At 41.3% G+C, this 14,573-nt stretch overlaps 2 protein-coding genes across 2 annotated transcripts in view; one reads left to right on the top strand and one right to left on the bottom strand.

Annotated features, from left to right (window-relative positions):
* The window catches only part of prpf4bb (pre-mRNA processing factor 4Bb), a 25,763-nt gene extending 23,631 nt beyond the window's left edge, over positions 1-2,132 (bottom strand). The window contains exon 1 of the mRNA XM_075452877.1: positions 1,642-2,132. The gene's annotated coding sequence lies outside the window, so the exon portion shown is untranslated. The remainder of the gene's footprint in view (positions 1-1,641) is intronic.
* Positions 1,304-14,573, top strand: pxdc1b (PX domain containing 1b). The gene is made up of 5 exons (XM_075452878.1): positions 1,304-2,111; positions 9,913-10,004; positions 10,548-10,665; positions 10,769-10,880; positions 12,176-14,573. Exons 1-5 carry the CDS (start codon positions 1,856-1,858, stop codon positions 12,297-12,299), a joined length of 702 nt encoding a protein of 233 aa, XP_075308993.1. The 5' UTR covers positions 1,304-1,855; the 3' UTR covers positions 12,300-14,573.

Here is a 14,573-nt window from a genome sequence, read left to right as displayed (position 1 = left end):
ATATTCATCGTCGTTAAATAATTAACAAGTTAACGGGATAATAACGAGTTAACTCGCCCAGCCCTACTGAATATACATGTGTTTTTCATTTTCCAAGAGGCGGATATTCCCAAAGTGCGGTTCTGTAATGTTTTATCTGTCCAGGGAAGTAGGAACTCTTCTGAGTGCTTCCTTGTCTGTTGTGTAGCAGCATATTTTCAGCAAAGACGGCAACCACGGAGTCCTGTGTGGAAACATTCTGGCATTAGGTGCCAAATGTCGAGAGGTAATTTCTTTTATAACATCTTCATCATGAAACTGAGAGTTGGTCACAAAGATGCGCTTAGGAGCAAAGAAAGTAGCACGGAGGCAGACTTTTGCTCCGTCTAATGAGATGTACAGTGCACATCAGGTTAGAGTTTCCCTCCCTCGTCTCATCAGATCATTGTTCAGGTTTCTGATCAGAATCCTGCTGTTCTGCGTGCAGGAGTGAGTAACAGAAAGCAGTGTCTCCCAGCTTGCTTTCACTTGCAGTTAATGTGCTATTTCCTGTGCTGTATTGTTCAGAAAAGCTTTTACCAGAACTTTTTTGCAGACAGTTCTTCTTTTCCCTCTCCCACAGTCATTCATTAAAAGCTGAATCGCCATTTCTTGCCTTGACCACAGCTTCCAGTAAAGGTCTTTTATTGGTATTTGCCTCTCGTTCAGTGGAACAATACAGAGCAAATCTGCTCCATTTTTGGTTACTCTGTCTAGGCAGCTATTTAATTTAGCTGAGGGTACATACAGGCTCAAATATTGATATGTTGTGAGCAGACAAAGTAGTAAATGGAGATCTGAATCTGGATCTGATTACCCTCAGAGCAAGAAGAAGGTGGTTGGCTTCTTATACTTGGATCTAAATTGGTGTTAAATTGTATGCCAAGGCTCCCAGACTACAGTATATGGGTGTTCATTCTAGTTGCCTGTTCAATGCGACAACAAAGAGAAATAAAACAGCTTTAAAACCCCTCAAAAGGATCAAATGGAGACGCAAGGTTAACCACAAAGGAAACGACACAAAGCACTTTAAGTCCAACATCAGACTTCTGCTGTCCTCTAAAGCCAAAGTTTGTTGCTTTTATTCATAAATAAAGAAGTGGCATCAACATGCAGGGTCACTTATAACTAACAGGGGAATTATTATCGAAATAAATAAGAGGAAATCATATTCGTCCTTATTATAAATCAGGAGATGGACAGTGTGCTTGCAAGCCTGTGCATTCCTTGCATAATTGCACCCTGTTGTCAAGAAGGGAGGAAGGAAGGAGGAAGAAGAGGGGAGGAAACGGAGCAACTGCAACAGACAGTGCGGAGTTTGACTCTCTGGACTTTGGGTAATTATAGAGAGGACACGAGGGGAGGGAGCAGCTTTTAAAAGATCTCTTTTCTAACTTATAGTCTTTACTCTTTCTGGCTTGTTTTTTTTTTTTGGGGGGGGACGCTTTGCTATTGGTTGACGGGAAATAAAAACAGCTGCAGGATCGATGCTGCCGAGTCAGTCATGCTGGGGCGTTATCTTTGTGTCTAAAGTCATTTTTCTTTTTTTTTTTGTCAAAGTCATGCCACGTCTGAGATTAGGCCTGTGATAGGCTGAGCAAACAGCCATCATCATCCTCCTACCGCTCACACTCGGCCGCAGCTGTCCGCCGCTCACAGTGGGTTGACCGAAAAGTTGCCGAAGTTGCTTTTTTCTTGTTGGCTTGATTTGGATTTTCACATTTCAGCGGCCTTGACTCCCCCAGCCTCCAGCCGCCCCCCACTCCAACCCCCCCACACGCACAGTCCGCTGTCCGCCGGCGCGCCGCAGCATGCTGGACTGACTGACGTCTGAGGAATGGCATCGGCTGTGTTTGAAGGGACGTCGCTGGTCAACATGTTTGTCCGGGACTGCTGGGTGAACGGGATCCGGAGGCTCATCATCAGCCAGCGCGGAGAGGAAGAGGAGTTTTTCGAGATCAGAACTGAGTGGTCCGACAGGAACATTTTATACTTGCATCGGAGTTATTCCGATCTGGGGCGGCTGTTTAAAAGACTGGTGGAATCCTTCCCCGAGGACAGAAGAGACCTCTCCAAATCTCCGATGATAGAAGGTTGGTCAGATATGGGATAAACACACACTTACACAGGAAATGATGACAGAGCAGTTCGACCTATTATTAACTTAGCTGATGACACAGGCTGCATTAGAGAGGTACATTTTGGAACAGGGCCGGAGCTGTAAATAAAAGGGCCGTATCCACAGGAGGGCAGTTTTGGGCTCCTTCTACTTTTTCTTCAACTTCTACTTGAATCTAGCTGTTTAAATTGACCTAAAATATTAAGAATAATAACTGAAATATGCTCATTTTGCTAAACCAAACCCCCCAAAAGATTTACTTTAAGTTTTTTTTTAACCTAAATGTCTGACACATTAGCTCACCTGTCGGTACTCAGAACTTTTTGGACTCATTAGAAAGTTCAAGTTTAGTTTCTTCCTCCCTGTATTTGTCAAATATATCCAGTTGTGAAAAGCTCCCATCTGCCTGTAATATATAATCCCTTGAAAATTATTGTTCCCCGTTGTACGCTGGATCGCACAGCTGCTGTTTTGTGCATTTTTTAAGGATTACAGGCAGACTCTGTTACCAGAACAGCTGTCTGAGGAATACTTTTACAACACTTCATATTCATTTCAGAGTCTGGTTTGTGCAGTTTCATCCCTAATGGAGGGACGGCAGTATTTTTGGTGTGCATTGAAGTTAAATAGAATGGAACAAGAAATTCAACATTATCAAGAAAGGTTTGGGACGACTCTGAACTGGGGTTGTTTGGATCATTGGATGGGTTAATAAATGACTAAAAAACCCACTTTAGGATGTCATGAAAGCAGCCCGATCACACAGCCTGTGGACCGCGGGGTACTGACACTAAAAATGTGACCAACAGGTCTGTTCCTCTGTGTTTCCGGTGTAAGAGTAAGATTGGAAGCAGAGCAGTTCAACACAGACGACATAAGAAGATCTGCTTTTCAGTCGTGTAAAGGAGAAGTTTGTGCTTTCAGGGTTTTTAGTTCAACCGAGAAAAAACTGCTGAAACCAATAACCTACTTGGCTCAAGTAAATTAAATCTAAATGATCTTAGATCTTAACATTTCTTTATATTTTGTGTTTCCTATAGAGGTATTTTGCATAAATGGCGATAGATTAGGAAAAATAATCATTATCACAGGGCTGAGTTCAGGTTTTTCTAATGACATTTTCTTCTGTTTTCTTTTTAGATATCAGGTTAAGATTTTCACTTCTCTTTTAGTAACTGTATTTCCATCCAAATGTCTCGTAAATTCAGAGCAGACTTTAGAAATTTCCCTTAATGAAACAAGGACATTTCACTCTGCTGGTTTCTGTACACATGGCCAGAGGCTGGTGGTCACAAAAATCAAGAAAAGAGTATAAAAACGAAACCACTCGTATTCTTCAGAGTAATTAAGTTGGTACATTGGGATTAGGGCTGGGCGAGTTAACTCCTTAATTATTTAACGCGACAAATATTTTATCGCGCATCAGCGCAGGTTTTATTATTTATTTTATTTTGTAAAAGTCTGTTGCTCACAGGCTTTTATTTTGTAAAAGTCTGTCGCTCACAGGCTTTTATTTTGTAAAAGTCTGTTGCTGTCTGCTGCGGAACCGGAAAAGAAAGTAATCGGCGGATCCACCAAACACGGAGAAGGGTACGGAACTTTTACTCGGCCATTTTCATTTTAAAGTTCTTCCAGACGGCGGAGTCGACAGAACCAAAGTCATCTGTAAACTCTGCCAAGTTGAATTGTCTTCTCAGCGTAGTAGTTCCAGTCTAAAATATCACTTAAAGGCAAAACACACAACTGATAGCAGCAAGTCATTCAAGGAAACAGACAGTGGAGCGAGGCTTCTACATAAAAACTACAGAAAGATGCTGATGTTAAAAGTGTGTTTCCACAACAAATGTTATGGCACTTTCATTCATATGGCAGCACATTTAAAATAAAACTAAATGCTAAAAGCTTTACACTACTTTTTTTAAAAATATTTTTTTGGGGCTTTTTATGCCTTTAATGTTAGGACAGTTGGAGAGAGACAGGAATGCAAGGGGCAGAGAGAGAGGGGAGACATGCAGCAAAGGGCCGCTTGGTGTGGGACTCGAACCAGGGCCAGCTGCAGCGAGGACTTTAGCCCCTGTACATGGGGCGCCTGCTCAACCCACTACGCCACCGACCGCCCCGCTATACACTACTTTTGAATTCATTTTTGGATTTTGCGTACAAATGCGATTAATCACGATTAATCAGGGAAATCATGTGATTAATTAGATTGAAAATTATAATCGTTGCCCAGCCCTAGTGAAAACATAACAGTATTTTAGGAAGCTTTGCAGAGGGCAGTCCCTGTCAGCACAGGCTGTGCTTGGAGCCCTCAGGGTTGCATCTCATGTTCTGATACCCCGGCATTGCCAAAGATTTTGCAGAGCTCCCAGTTTGTTCCGTGTTTCTGAGCCCCCGCAGTTTCCCTGGCACTTCACTTCCTCTTTGTCTCCGCCACGCTGAGCCTATACAAGTGTTTAGGAAACATCTCTTTAAGTTGCATCTGGAAAGCTTGACTTCCTGCCCAGGCACTGAAATAGCTGACAGAGTTGTTGACAGCGCGCTGCGTTGCGTCTGTCAGGGAAGTGTATTTTCTTTAGTCTGTCTGTCACGCTTCTTATCCAGATCAGAGCTCAATAGTAAATGGAGCTGTGATAGTCAGAGTGGCTAAAGCAGGCATCAGGGTTACTCCTCTCACTCGGGCCGGTTTAAGCATCTGAACGACGGACCGTGAACCACAGCTTTAATAACACGACCTAAACGGATTCAGTATTTCCCTTGTATCCCACGTATCTACCTCTCAGATTGAGAGAATAAAACACGGCTCCGTCTCTTCTCTGTCTACTTTGCTCCAGTTTCTGGCTCCAGAAATGTTTTCCTGTCTCTGTGCTGCACCTTGACAACAAAGACAACACGCAGAGCTTTTCAGACTGATGTCATCATGTGAAAGAGTCAGAGGCTGGCTGTGAGAGGAGTGGACTTCCATATTTAGTCCCGCTGGTTTGAGAAGCCCTCGTAACACTTACCTTACATGTGACCCCAGAGTGAACACAGGCGGGACACGATTGCTCACATTCCACGTGAGCCAGATATCATCAAGGAATGTGGAAGCATACTGAAGTCAAACCCTTCTTGCAGTGATTAATTTTTTTCATACAAATGCACAGGGGGAGGCAGGGGGGACGTGTTACAGCTAATTAGGCTAACGGAAACAGGTCAGTAACATATTTGGGTATAAAAAGAGCACCTCAGAGAGGAAAAGTCAGTCAGAGGTTCAGTAATCTGCAAAAAACTTCCAATATCTGTTGTGAAGACTTTAAATATTCCAACATCTGCAGTACTTAATATCTGCAATCATTGCATTGTGTTTTATTTCCATATGAATTTTTATTTATTAATTTTTATTTTATTGCTTTCACTGTTCTTTCGTTGTTTTTATTTGTTTTTACTTATTCTTCTCTTTATTTATTACCTACTGTAAAGCACTTTGGTACATCGTAATGATTGTTTGTAAAGGGCTATATAAATAAAATACATTTACATTTACATGAACTTTTCTTGTTTTGGGATTGTTCTGTGCATGCATGGACTGGTTATGTAAAATGTAATTATTTCAGTACTCCCTATATAGAATAAAACTAATTTGAGTTTCTACACTTTTATGTTTTATGCATTTGCAGACACTTTTATCCAAAGCGACTCAGGCTCATATCCCAGGTGGGCAGGTCTAAGGACCTTTCATGCATATAATAATTCAACAGCACACCGTGCGTGTTGTTGTTTTCTGAGTTCACGGAGGAGAGTTTGATGAGATGGTTTATATCTCTCAGATATCTGGCCCTTAGCTTCGTGTTGCAGAAAGAGTGCTAAGAGAGGGAAAACTGTAAATATCCACCCTACTGTCATCTTCAAAGGTCACTAATTAAAGGTCCTGCCAGAGAAAATCTTATTTTTAACAGTTTTGACAGTTTTTTAGTGCTTATAGTCTATTCATAAACATTTATCTACTGTTGGCTGGCTTTGTAGAGGTGAGAAAGGAGCTAGCTTGAACTATTTTCAAGGCCAAGAGGCGTCGGAATTAGGAATTAAAAAATATTACAATGCCTTTTAAGATGCCAGTCACACCTGCACATGAAGATGATTGAAGACATTTTGTAAATTGATGTTGCCTGTTATGTGTTGACTGAGGCATCCAGAAATAAGATGCTGATCAAACTGCAGGGAGTTAGCGAGCGGTTGAATGATTACGTGCTATTCTGCAGACTTTTGCTTATCAGATTCTTCCAGAAAATGGCAACGAAATGTGTCTCTTACAACATCCGATGCATGTTTTAGATAATGTGTATCAGGAAGATGTGGACACTGTATGTCGCTCATGTTGTGCATCTCTGTCTTTTCAGCTGATAAGTTAGATAAAGGATCTTGTCACCATTGCATGCTGCTACCGACTGTTAGATGCTTCTCTCACGTAACTCCATGAAGATGGATACCATAACATGCTTTTCTCAGAAAACTTAGATATTCAAGAGTGACAACTGAAAGCATTTCCTGGCCAGTAGTTTCACTGAAGTATAAAATGCTCTAAAGGCACCAAACTGACAGATAAATCTTTATTAGTGTTGCAGAAATCCATGGACACTTGAACAGGAAACTGAAGGAAATACTCTCAGGGTTTGTTGTTCAAACAACATGATTTGATGCTTATTTTCCAGATAATAACCATGCATTCATATTATTAAAAACATTAGATTAGATGGAAACAGACATTTGTTTGACTGACCCTGACATGTCTGCAGTGCTACTTGCTTCTTCTCCTGCCTGTGCTTTATTTTGGGTGATTTGTCAAGTGCTGCCGTGGGAATAGAAAGGCTTTATAAGGAAGTGTTAGTGGGAATCACGAGGAGCTCTGTAATTCGGTGTCAGCAGTGCTATTTCTAATCACCGGAGCTCCAAAGTCCCGTCCAAAACCTTTTAGTTTGGATGATTTTTAGAAATGCTTCAGATAAGATTGCATTGCATGTGTAAAAGCATGCCTGTGTAGCTGCTCGACATGTGCAGCTTGATGTGCTTAATCACACTCGATATGAAGAGGAACACATGGTCAGAGACACCAGCTGTATGCAGAAAAAAGCCCCTTTAAACGACAAAGTACCTGTTGGACCGAATCTTTACTTGACAGTAAAAAATCCGTCCGCCTTTATCATTCAGAGATTGTTGTTTGATTCCAAGTTTGGAAAAAATCTACACTGCAGAATGAGAAATGCATCCTTTGGATTATTGTGATCGTTTATAGGTGAAATGCTCATTCAAGCTGTGATGAAAATGTGTGCATCTTTATTTAAAAATCAGCATCATCTGCTTAAATGACTTTAAACTCACCCTCTGAATGTGAATTTTTCTTCTTTCTTAGGATTTAACCCTGTGCCCACCCTTGTTTTGATTTGGTTCAGAACATCAGTGCTCTGCATGGCAGGACATGAACTTTGCTATATCTCCGGGGATAACAACTGACAAGCCTGGGTTCTGTTTATTTTCTCTCCAGGGACGTTGTCTCTCAGTTTAAAGGAGAAGTTCATTTTTTATTTTTGAACCTGACCTAATTTTTGGCATAAAATACGTTCATCTACTCACCGATAACAGTTTGGTGAAAGTCGGCGTCCTTCGGAAGATATTTAGATCACTGGAGATCGGCGTATATCCATATAACGGGAGAGAACAGGGCAGAGACAATACAGCCTCTAAATAAGGCATTATCTGTCTTTATTTCACCAATACTTTAAGACCAATGAATGAATGAACGCGTACTATTGCACTGTTAGCTCAGAGCTGCCGTGTTGTTGTCATCCGGGGCTATCGGCTATGGGATGACGTCATCGCCGCAACCCGCTGCAGCACAGCTCATTCACTCCGGTAAGGACGTCCATCGTACTCAGTCGTCGTCCACGTCGTCAAAATCTGATAAATATCCTGCCATGTTGCACAAAACTAGCAGCAGCAAATTCTATGTGAAGTTAGCTGACCGTCACAGAGCACGGAGTGAATAAGCTGTGCTGCAGCGGCACGTCGATGACGTCATCCCAGTAGACACGTGTGTAGAAAGCTTCCTATAAGCCCCCCCGATAGCCCCCAATAACAACAACACGGCAGCTCTGAGCTAACAGTGCAATAGTACGCGTTCATTCATTCATTGGTCTTAAAGTATTGGTGAAATAAAGACAGATAATGCCTTATTTAGAGGCTGTATTGTCTCTGCCCTGTTCTCTCCCGTTATATGGATATACGCCGATCTCCAGTGATCTAAATATCTTCCGAAGGACGCCGACTTTCACCAAACTGTTATTGGCGAGTAGATTAACGTATTTTATGCCAGAAATAAGGTCCAGGTTTAAAAAAAAACAAAAAAAAACGAACTTCCCCTGTAAGACGTTAACTGACTTGTAGCATCTTGAGGCTTTAAGTTTAGCATTCAGTAAAAATTTTAACTAAACAGAATTAATTGCTCTTTAAGTGGCTTCCAGCCTCTGATGGACTGATAATAATTTATTTTCCAGACACAATGACTCTGACATCATTTAAAAACCAAAAAATTATCAAGTTTTATCAGGAGCGTATTAGAAAACAAAAGCAAATGAGCTTCATACAGGGCAAGAATATCAGAAGACGTTGTGATGACGTAACTGCCAAATCACGCATGATGATGTCATCACTGCTAGCCATTATCAATGGGTGAGGCTGTGAGTGTTCATAGAGTCACTTTAGAGTACTCCCATATAACAGTAACTGCTGTCTGTGCTGCGTACACGAGGCAGAGACTCATCAGTCTTCATCATCATTCTTCTCACCACATCCCTTTTGTCAGGCTGGCAGTAAATGATGCCGTGCTGACTGCTTGCTTACAGGGACGGCAGCCTTGGATTGTTGAATATGATGATTTTACGCTCCCACTACCTCTGAAATTGTGTCCCTCGTTTTGTGCAGGATTGGCATCATCACAGACTCTTATTACTTTCCTCTGTTATAAAGAAATGCTAGCAGCCACGTAGCACTTTCACCAGAGTGTGCACTGTGTTTATGCTCTAAAGACAATGAAACAAGCTGTGTTTCTTTCCTCCTCCAGTATGAGGTTGGTATCACACAGCATTGTTAATAAAAAGGTTACTGTAATAAAAACTTGATCTCCTTCTCTCTTGCCTTCAAACATGTCTGGCTTCTGTGTCCTGACTTTATGGACATTCTTATGGCAGTAAAGGTCATAGCGACTGCCCTTAGTTATTGTCGAGACACAGAAATAGTTGCACTTGGCATTTTGATTGGTGGAAAGCTTTATTGTACTTTAAAGCTGTTGAATTGATCAGAGATTTTCTGTTTATTGCAATATTAAGAGGTGGTGGAAGTGGATGAAGAATATAGCCTTTGTATTATGATGATGTATTAAAACAAATGGATGATTAAAGCATTTTTAAGCTCATTGCAGAGATGTCAGCATGTTAATGTTTAAGGGGATGCAAAGCTCGTCATGTTTGCTAACAGATTTTAATGCTAGCATGCTAAAGTCTTACTGTGGATCATAAATGAAAACTTAAATTTCCTTTCTTTGCAACCTGTTACACAATTGTTTAGATATAAAATCGCTGACCAAAAATAGCTCCATAAAGAGAATCGGACGGCTGTTTTCTTCATTTCATTGCACATGTGCAGCAGACGTGCAGCTGAATTTTACGTACATTATCCCCAAAGGTCACAAACTGCAGTGGACGCTTTCAGATGTTTTAATCTGTTCATTCATTTTGTTGCAGGGCTGGTTAAAATCAAAGCGGCACATGATATTGAGGAGAAGCTGAATGAGGTGGAGAGACTGTTGAAGAATGCCATCAACATGCCCTGCAAGGTAAGTAGTTGAACTAAAATGATTCATATCGAGGCCTTTACACACTGAGAATGTGACAAATAAACAGCAAAACTGACTGAAAAGGCTAAATTCTTAATTGTAAATATGTTGCATCAAAACTATTCAAACAATGGGACAAACAAGTGTAACTTAATCAGTGAGCTTTTAACTTCAGTAAGTTGCTAATGCTGGTTAGTTAGCTTAGATTAGCCAAATCTGCCACGTGTTGCTTTGCTACAAATTCCAAAAGTAAACAACTTAAACCATTCACGATTGTTTGAGCTCAGATTCTCTATCGAAGTTGGCTAGAAACCATTCAAGGTATTGAACATGTTTTGTTGATCAACAATCTCAGAAAAAACTTGTTCTTTATAGAATAATGTTTCTTTTTAATATTGCACAGTCATGTTTTGTGGAAAAGTACGAATTAAAAAGTGAATTTTATTGCAGAAAGTGAGTAGATGCCTTCACGGTAGGCTTGTTTTTCCCACCATGCCTTGTTTGAGGACGGTTTCATGTTTATTAAACGATTTTTCTCTACAGTATTCCAGGTCAGAGGTCATGTTGACTTTCTTTGAGCGCTCACCACTGGACCAGGTGTTAAGGAATGACAAAGTCCACAGAATCCAGCCATGCTTTCAGAGTCCAATCAAGATATCAGGTACTTGTTCTTGTGTAACATAAAGATGGATTTGCTGCTGCTGTTGTCCCTGAGATGATGATAACCTAACTAATGACTCAACATTGCACTCTGCACCTTGTAGAAATCATGCGGTCGAATGGATTCTGTCTGGCCAATACAGAAACGATAGTATTCGATGACCGTATCCTTGAAGAAAAAGAGAGACCCTCATCCACGGACTCTGTGGAACATACGTGAGTCGTGAAAAAACATGCCAATATTTTCATGTGCTTCAGTCACCTTTAAGTAGTTTCCTTGTAAGATTAGTTGAATATATATATATATATTTACTTAGATTTTTGGCGTGACTCAAAAGTGTGTCGATTTAGCATCAAGCCGGCTGCAATCTCAAGCAAATTTTAGCACCTGTTTTCCCACAAAACCGAGGATATCCTTGTTTTCTTTGGCGTTATTGAGTGAAGAAGCCCTTAAATGTGACCCTCCAACCCCCCCGCCGTACAGCACAGGAAGCGTGTCTCTACACCTCTTCCTTCCCTGGGTGTGTGTAGGAAGCAAAAGAGGAACACATTCCTCATACAAAACAGCATTTTACATCGCTCTTAAACGACTCGAGCTTTTGCTACTCGAGTGCTTGGCTGTGCTCGAAACCGCATACTACATACTTGCAAACTGCCTACTTCCATATTGCATACTCATCGATCAGACAGTATGCAGAGCGTTTACCCAATATGCATCTCTGTCCTGCCCGAGCCGAAATCAGCCGGCCTGAAGCTGATTTCGCTTAAGCTCTAAACCAAGGGTCTTCAACGTTTTTCAGGCCAGGGACCCCCAAACTGATGGAGAGTTGGAGCAGGGACCCCCTACTATTTATATGGCATACAATTGTGTTTTATATTTAATGGGGCCTAGTGCCATGTATAAACATAGCTACTCTGTTATTGTACATTCAATACTAAGCTATTCAAATAATACACAGGTTAATATATTCATGTTTTTATTTTAAACATGTGCAAGGTACAGGGTGGCCGTGCCACTGCCATTTATAAACAAACATCTTGCATACTGAGCTATTCAAATAATCCTCAGATTTTAACTTTAAACATGCATGTAGATGGGACAATGAATCCTCAAAACATCTGTGGATGGCACACGGTTGCACACAATTTGTGAGAAAAAACTGTTTGAAAAAAAAAAAAAAAAGTTAAAAATCGTCTAATCCACCAAAGATTTCGCGACCCCCCTGCAGTACGTTGCATCTTGGGTAGTTTGAGTATGAGTAGTAACCTCATGATGCATACCCAACATTTCGGCGAATCTAGTATGCATCTGGGAACTTCTCACTTACTCAAACTCGCAAACTAACTCAAAAAGTTAGTATGAGTAGTAGGAGTAGTAGGAGAAGTATGCGGTTTCGAACACAGCCTATGTCTCTGTGGGTTGGTGTAGAGTTAACGCAGAAACAAAGGCCAGACTGCACAGGCTCATCCTGTATTGTCCCCATGTTAATACGTGTCCCATCTTTTTCCAGATATGAAGATGGAACAGAGTTTTTGCCACTGGAAGCAGATGTGTGCGATGAGGAAACGGAGGCGTATGTCACCAACCTGTCATACTACCATCTGGTCCCGTTTGAGACTGACATCCTGGAATGAAGACTCATGGATGGACATCTCTCCAGCGGAGAAAAACAATGCAAAGCTGCATGTAGCGGCTCTCTTTGAATGCTGCTGCTGCTTGTTCTAGCAGCTTCTAGAGTTGGTGAAGTTTCTCACAGCATGCACCAAAACATTAGAAGAATGCAACAGCAGCATCGCTTCATCCACTGTGTGACATCACCGGCGTGCCTCATCCGGAGCCTTACTCGTCCTTATGGTTTTACTCGGTGTAAAAGGCTTTATAGTGATGCAGGATGACATGTGAGGGAGCAACGAGGGAGGTCCAACGCTTTTCAGCATGCTCGAGGCCGCCTTAACAGAACTCAGATGTATTTGGACTGTGACTACACATCATTTGAATTTCAGAAACTAACTTATCGGAGCTTTTGCTGTTTCTCTGTGTAACTGACCAGCACTCTTTTTATCTTTCCCATTTGCTCTCCTATCGACTGCTCCGTGATGCGGTCGCCCTGGTCTGATGGGGAGATTAGCGAGGCATCTACAGAGCCCTTTGTCTTCTCGTTCGAACCGCTCCCCGAAGCAATACCCCCGGTGTTACCTCTGCCACGAGGCTTTGTGCGCCATCGTTGTTTATGGCGCAGTCGTCACCAGCATTCAGTTTCAGACTGTGCGCCGGCTTATATTTTGTTGCTGTGATACGCAGTATGTTCTCCGGCACGATTGGCACCTCGAGAGCCAAGTGAAACTGGACCTCATTTACTCTGATGACACACTTGAGGAATTTAGCTGCCCACGAAACACAAAAGAAAAGAAACAAATAGTTACTATGAGCGGAGAACGATGAAGCTTTTATGCTGCCACTCTGTTAGCATAAGCAGGAGATTGATTTCCACGGTGCTTCTGTCTCACTCGGTTCTTGGACCGCTATCAAAACAAAGAACATAAAAGAGAGACGAAGTAAATTTGTCATCTTCTGTCCAAATTGAGAACACAATGCTGTCTGGAATTTTCTTGTGGGATGTTTTGTCTTGATGATAATCAGAATGTAATTGCGTTAGACATGATGCTTGCAGTGTTGTGTTATATAAATCACTTCCTAAACAATTATTTTGATGTATTAGGGCTTAGTGCGGCCATTATGTAGGGAACTGAATCATCTCGCTGCTGTTGCTGACATCCGATGAGGGATGAAGTGAGGCAAAAGAAAGCTTTGTTTGGCTGCTCTGCTGAGGTCATTTCTGTAAGATGACATGAGTGGGTTCAGTGTGGGAGTCACAACACAACAAGTCTTTATCTAAAGAATCTACGACAACATTCTGCAGGAAAACACTTGAATAAATCTCATGCCTTTGCAGGTTTTATCGGCTCTCCCAGCAGAAGGAGAGCACTTTCATTTCTGATACGTGGACCGTGGAGCTCAGTGGAGCATTGCATATGTTTTGAATGCAACTGAAAGGCTGTAGATGTATATTTCTGCTGGGTTAACCGTCGTTGTTTTGAAAATCTCGCCGCCACGGGAGCCACTGCAGCCTTGCAGCTTATGTCCAGGTTCCTGCCTCTCTAAATACAAAAGCATTCTACCCTCACAAACTTGGCACTTGAGCCTTCAGCATGTCCTCCGCATGAGTCTATTTAGTAACACAGTCATGATCTCTATTCACCCCGTGAGAAAGTACAGCTCTTTCACGGGGTACACAACCGTTTTATGCTGTTCTTTTTCTTTTAGTCATCAGGGTTTGGGTTAGAATGGCTTTTTTGAGGGGGGGGAGCAGCACATAGACGAACAATAAAGCCAACGATTTATTTGATTTAGTGAGAAGAAAAGTGGAAATTCTTACTCAAGGGTTTTGCACCATGATGAACATATTTTAAAAGGAAATGTCTTGTTAGATGTCTGCCTGCCTTAAGACTCCTGCGACTGCAGTGGTACTAAACCAGCTCAAGTTTCAGTGAAATTTTAAACATGTCAGGGTGTCGATTGTGTCAGCTGTTTTTTTTTAATGAGTCATAAGACCACAGCAAGACAAGCTATGACAATGAAAAGAAACTTTTAAAAATATTTTATACCGTACACTTCAGCCACTTTCTGTGAAGCTAACCATTCTCTGCCATGCTATGATTGTATGTTTACATGCTCATCTCATATGTAAGATGATTTTTTGCTGTGTAAATAAGTCGACATGAAATTAATCTTAATGAACTTTGAAGAGGAAATGTTAATATGTTTGATTACTTCAAAGCAGTTCAGTATTAAATACAAATTATTACTCTGAAAGCTTCTCAAAACAAATAAATATGTTTTCAGTAAAA

The sequence above is a fragment of the Odontesthes bonariensis genome, chromosome 20, assembly GCF_027942865.1.
Source record: "Odontesthes bonariensis isolate fOdoBon6 chromosome 20, fOdoBon6.hap1, whole genome shotgun sequence".
NCBI lineage: Eukaryota > Metazoa > Chordata > Actinopteri > Atheriniformes > Atherinopsidae > Odontesthes > Odontesthes bonariensis.
This window is presented reverse-complemented; position numbering and strand designations above follow the sequence as displayed.

Coding starts and splice junctions, on each gene's coding strand:
- pxdc1b (XM_075452878.1), top strand. CDS start 1,856: ATGGCATCGGCTGTGTTTGAAGGGACGTCGCTGGTCAACATGTTTGTC. Junction 10,666..10,768: donor GAGTCCAATCAAGATATCAG/GTACTTGTTCTT, acceptor TGCACCTTGTAG/AAATCATGCGGTCGAATGGA. Junction 10,881..12,175: donor ACGGACTCTGTGGAACATAC/GTGAGTCGTGAA, acceptor ATCTTTTTCCAG/ATATGAAGATGGAACAGAGT.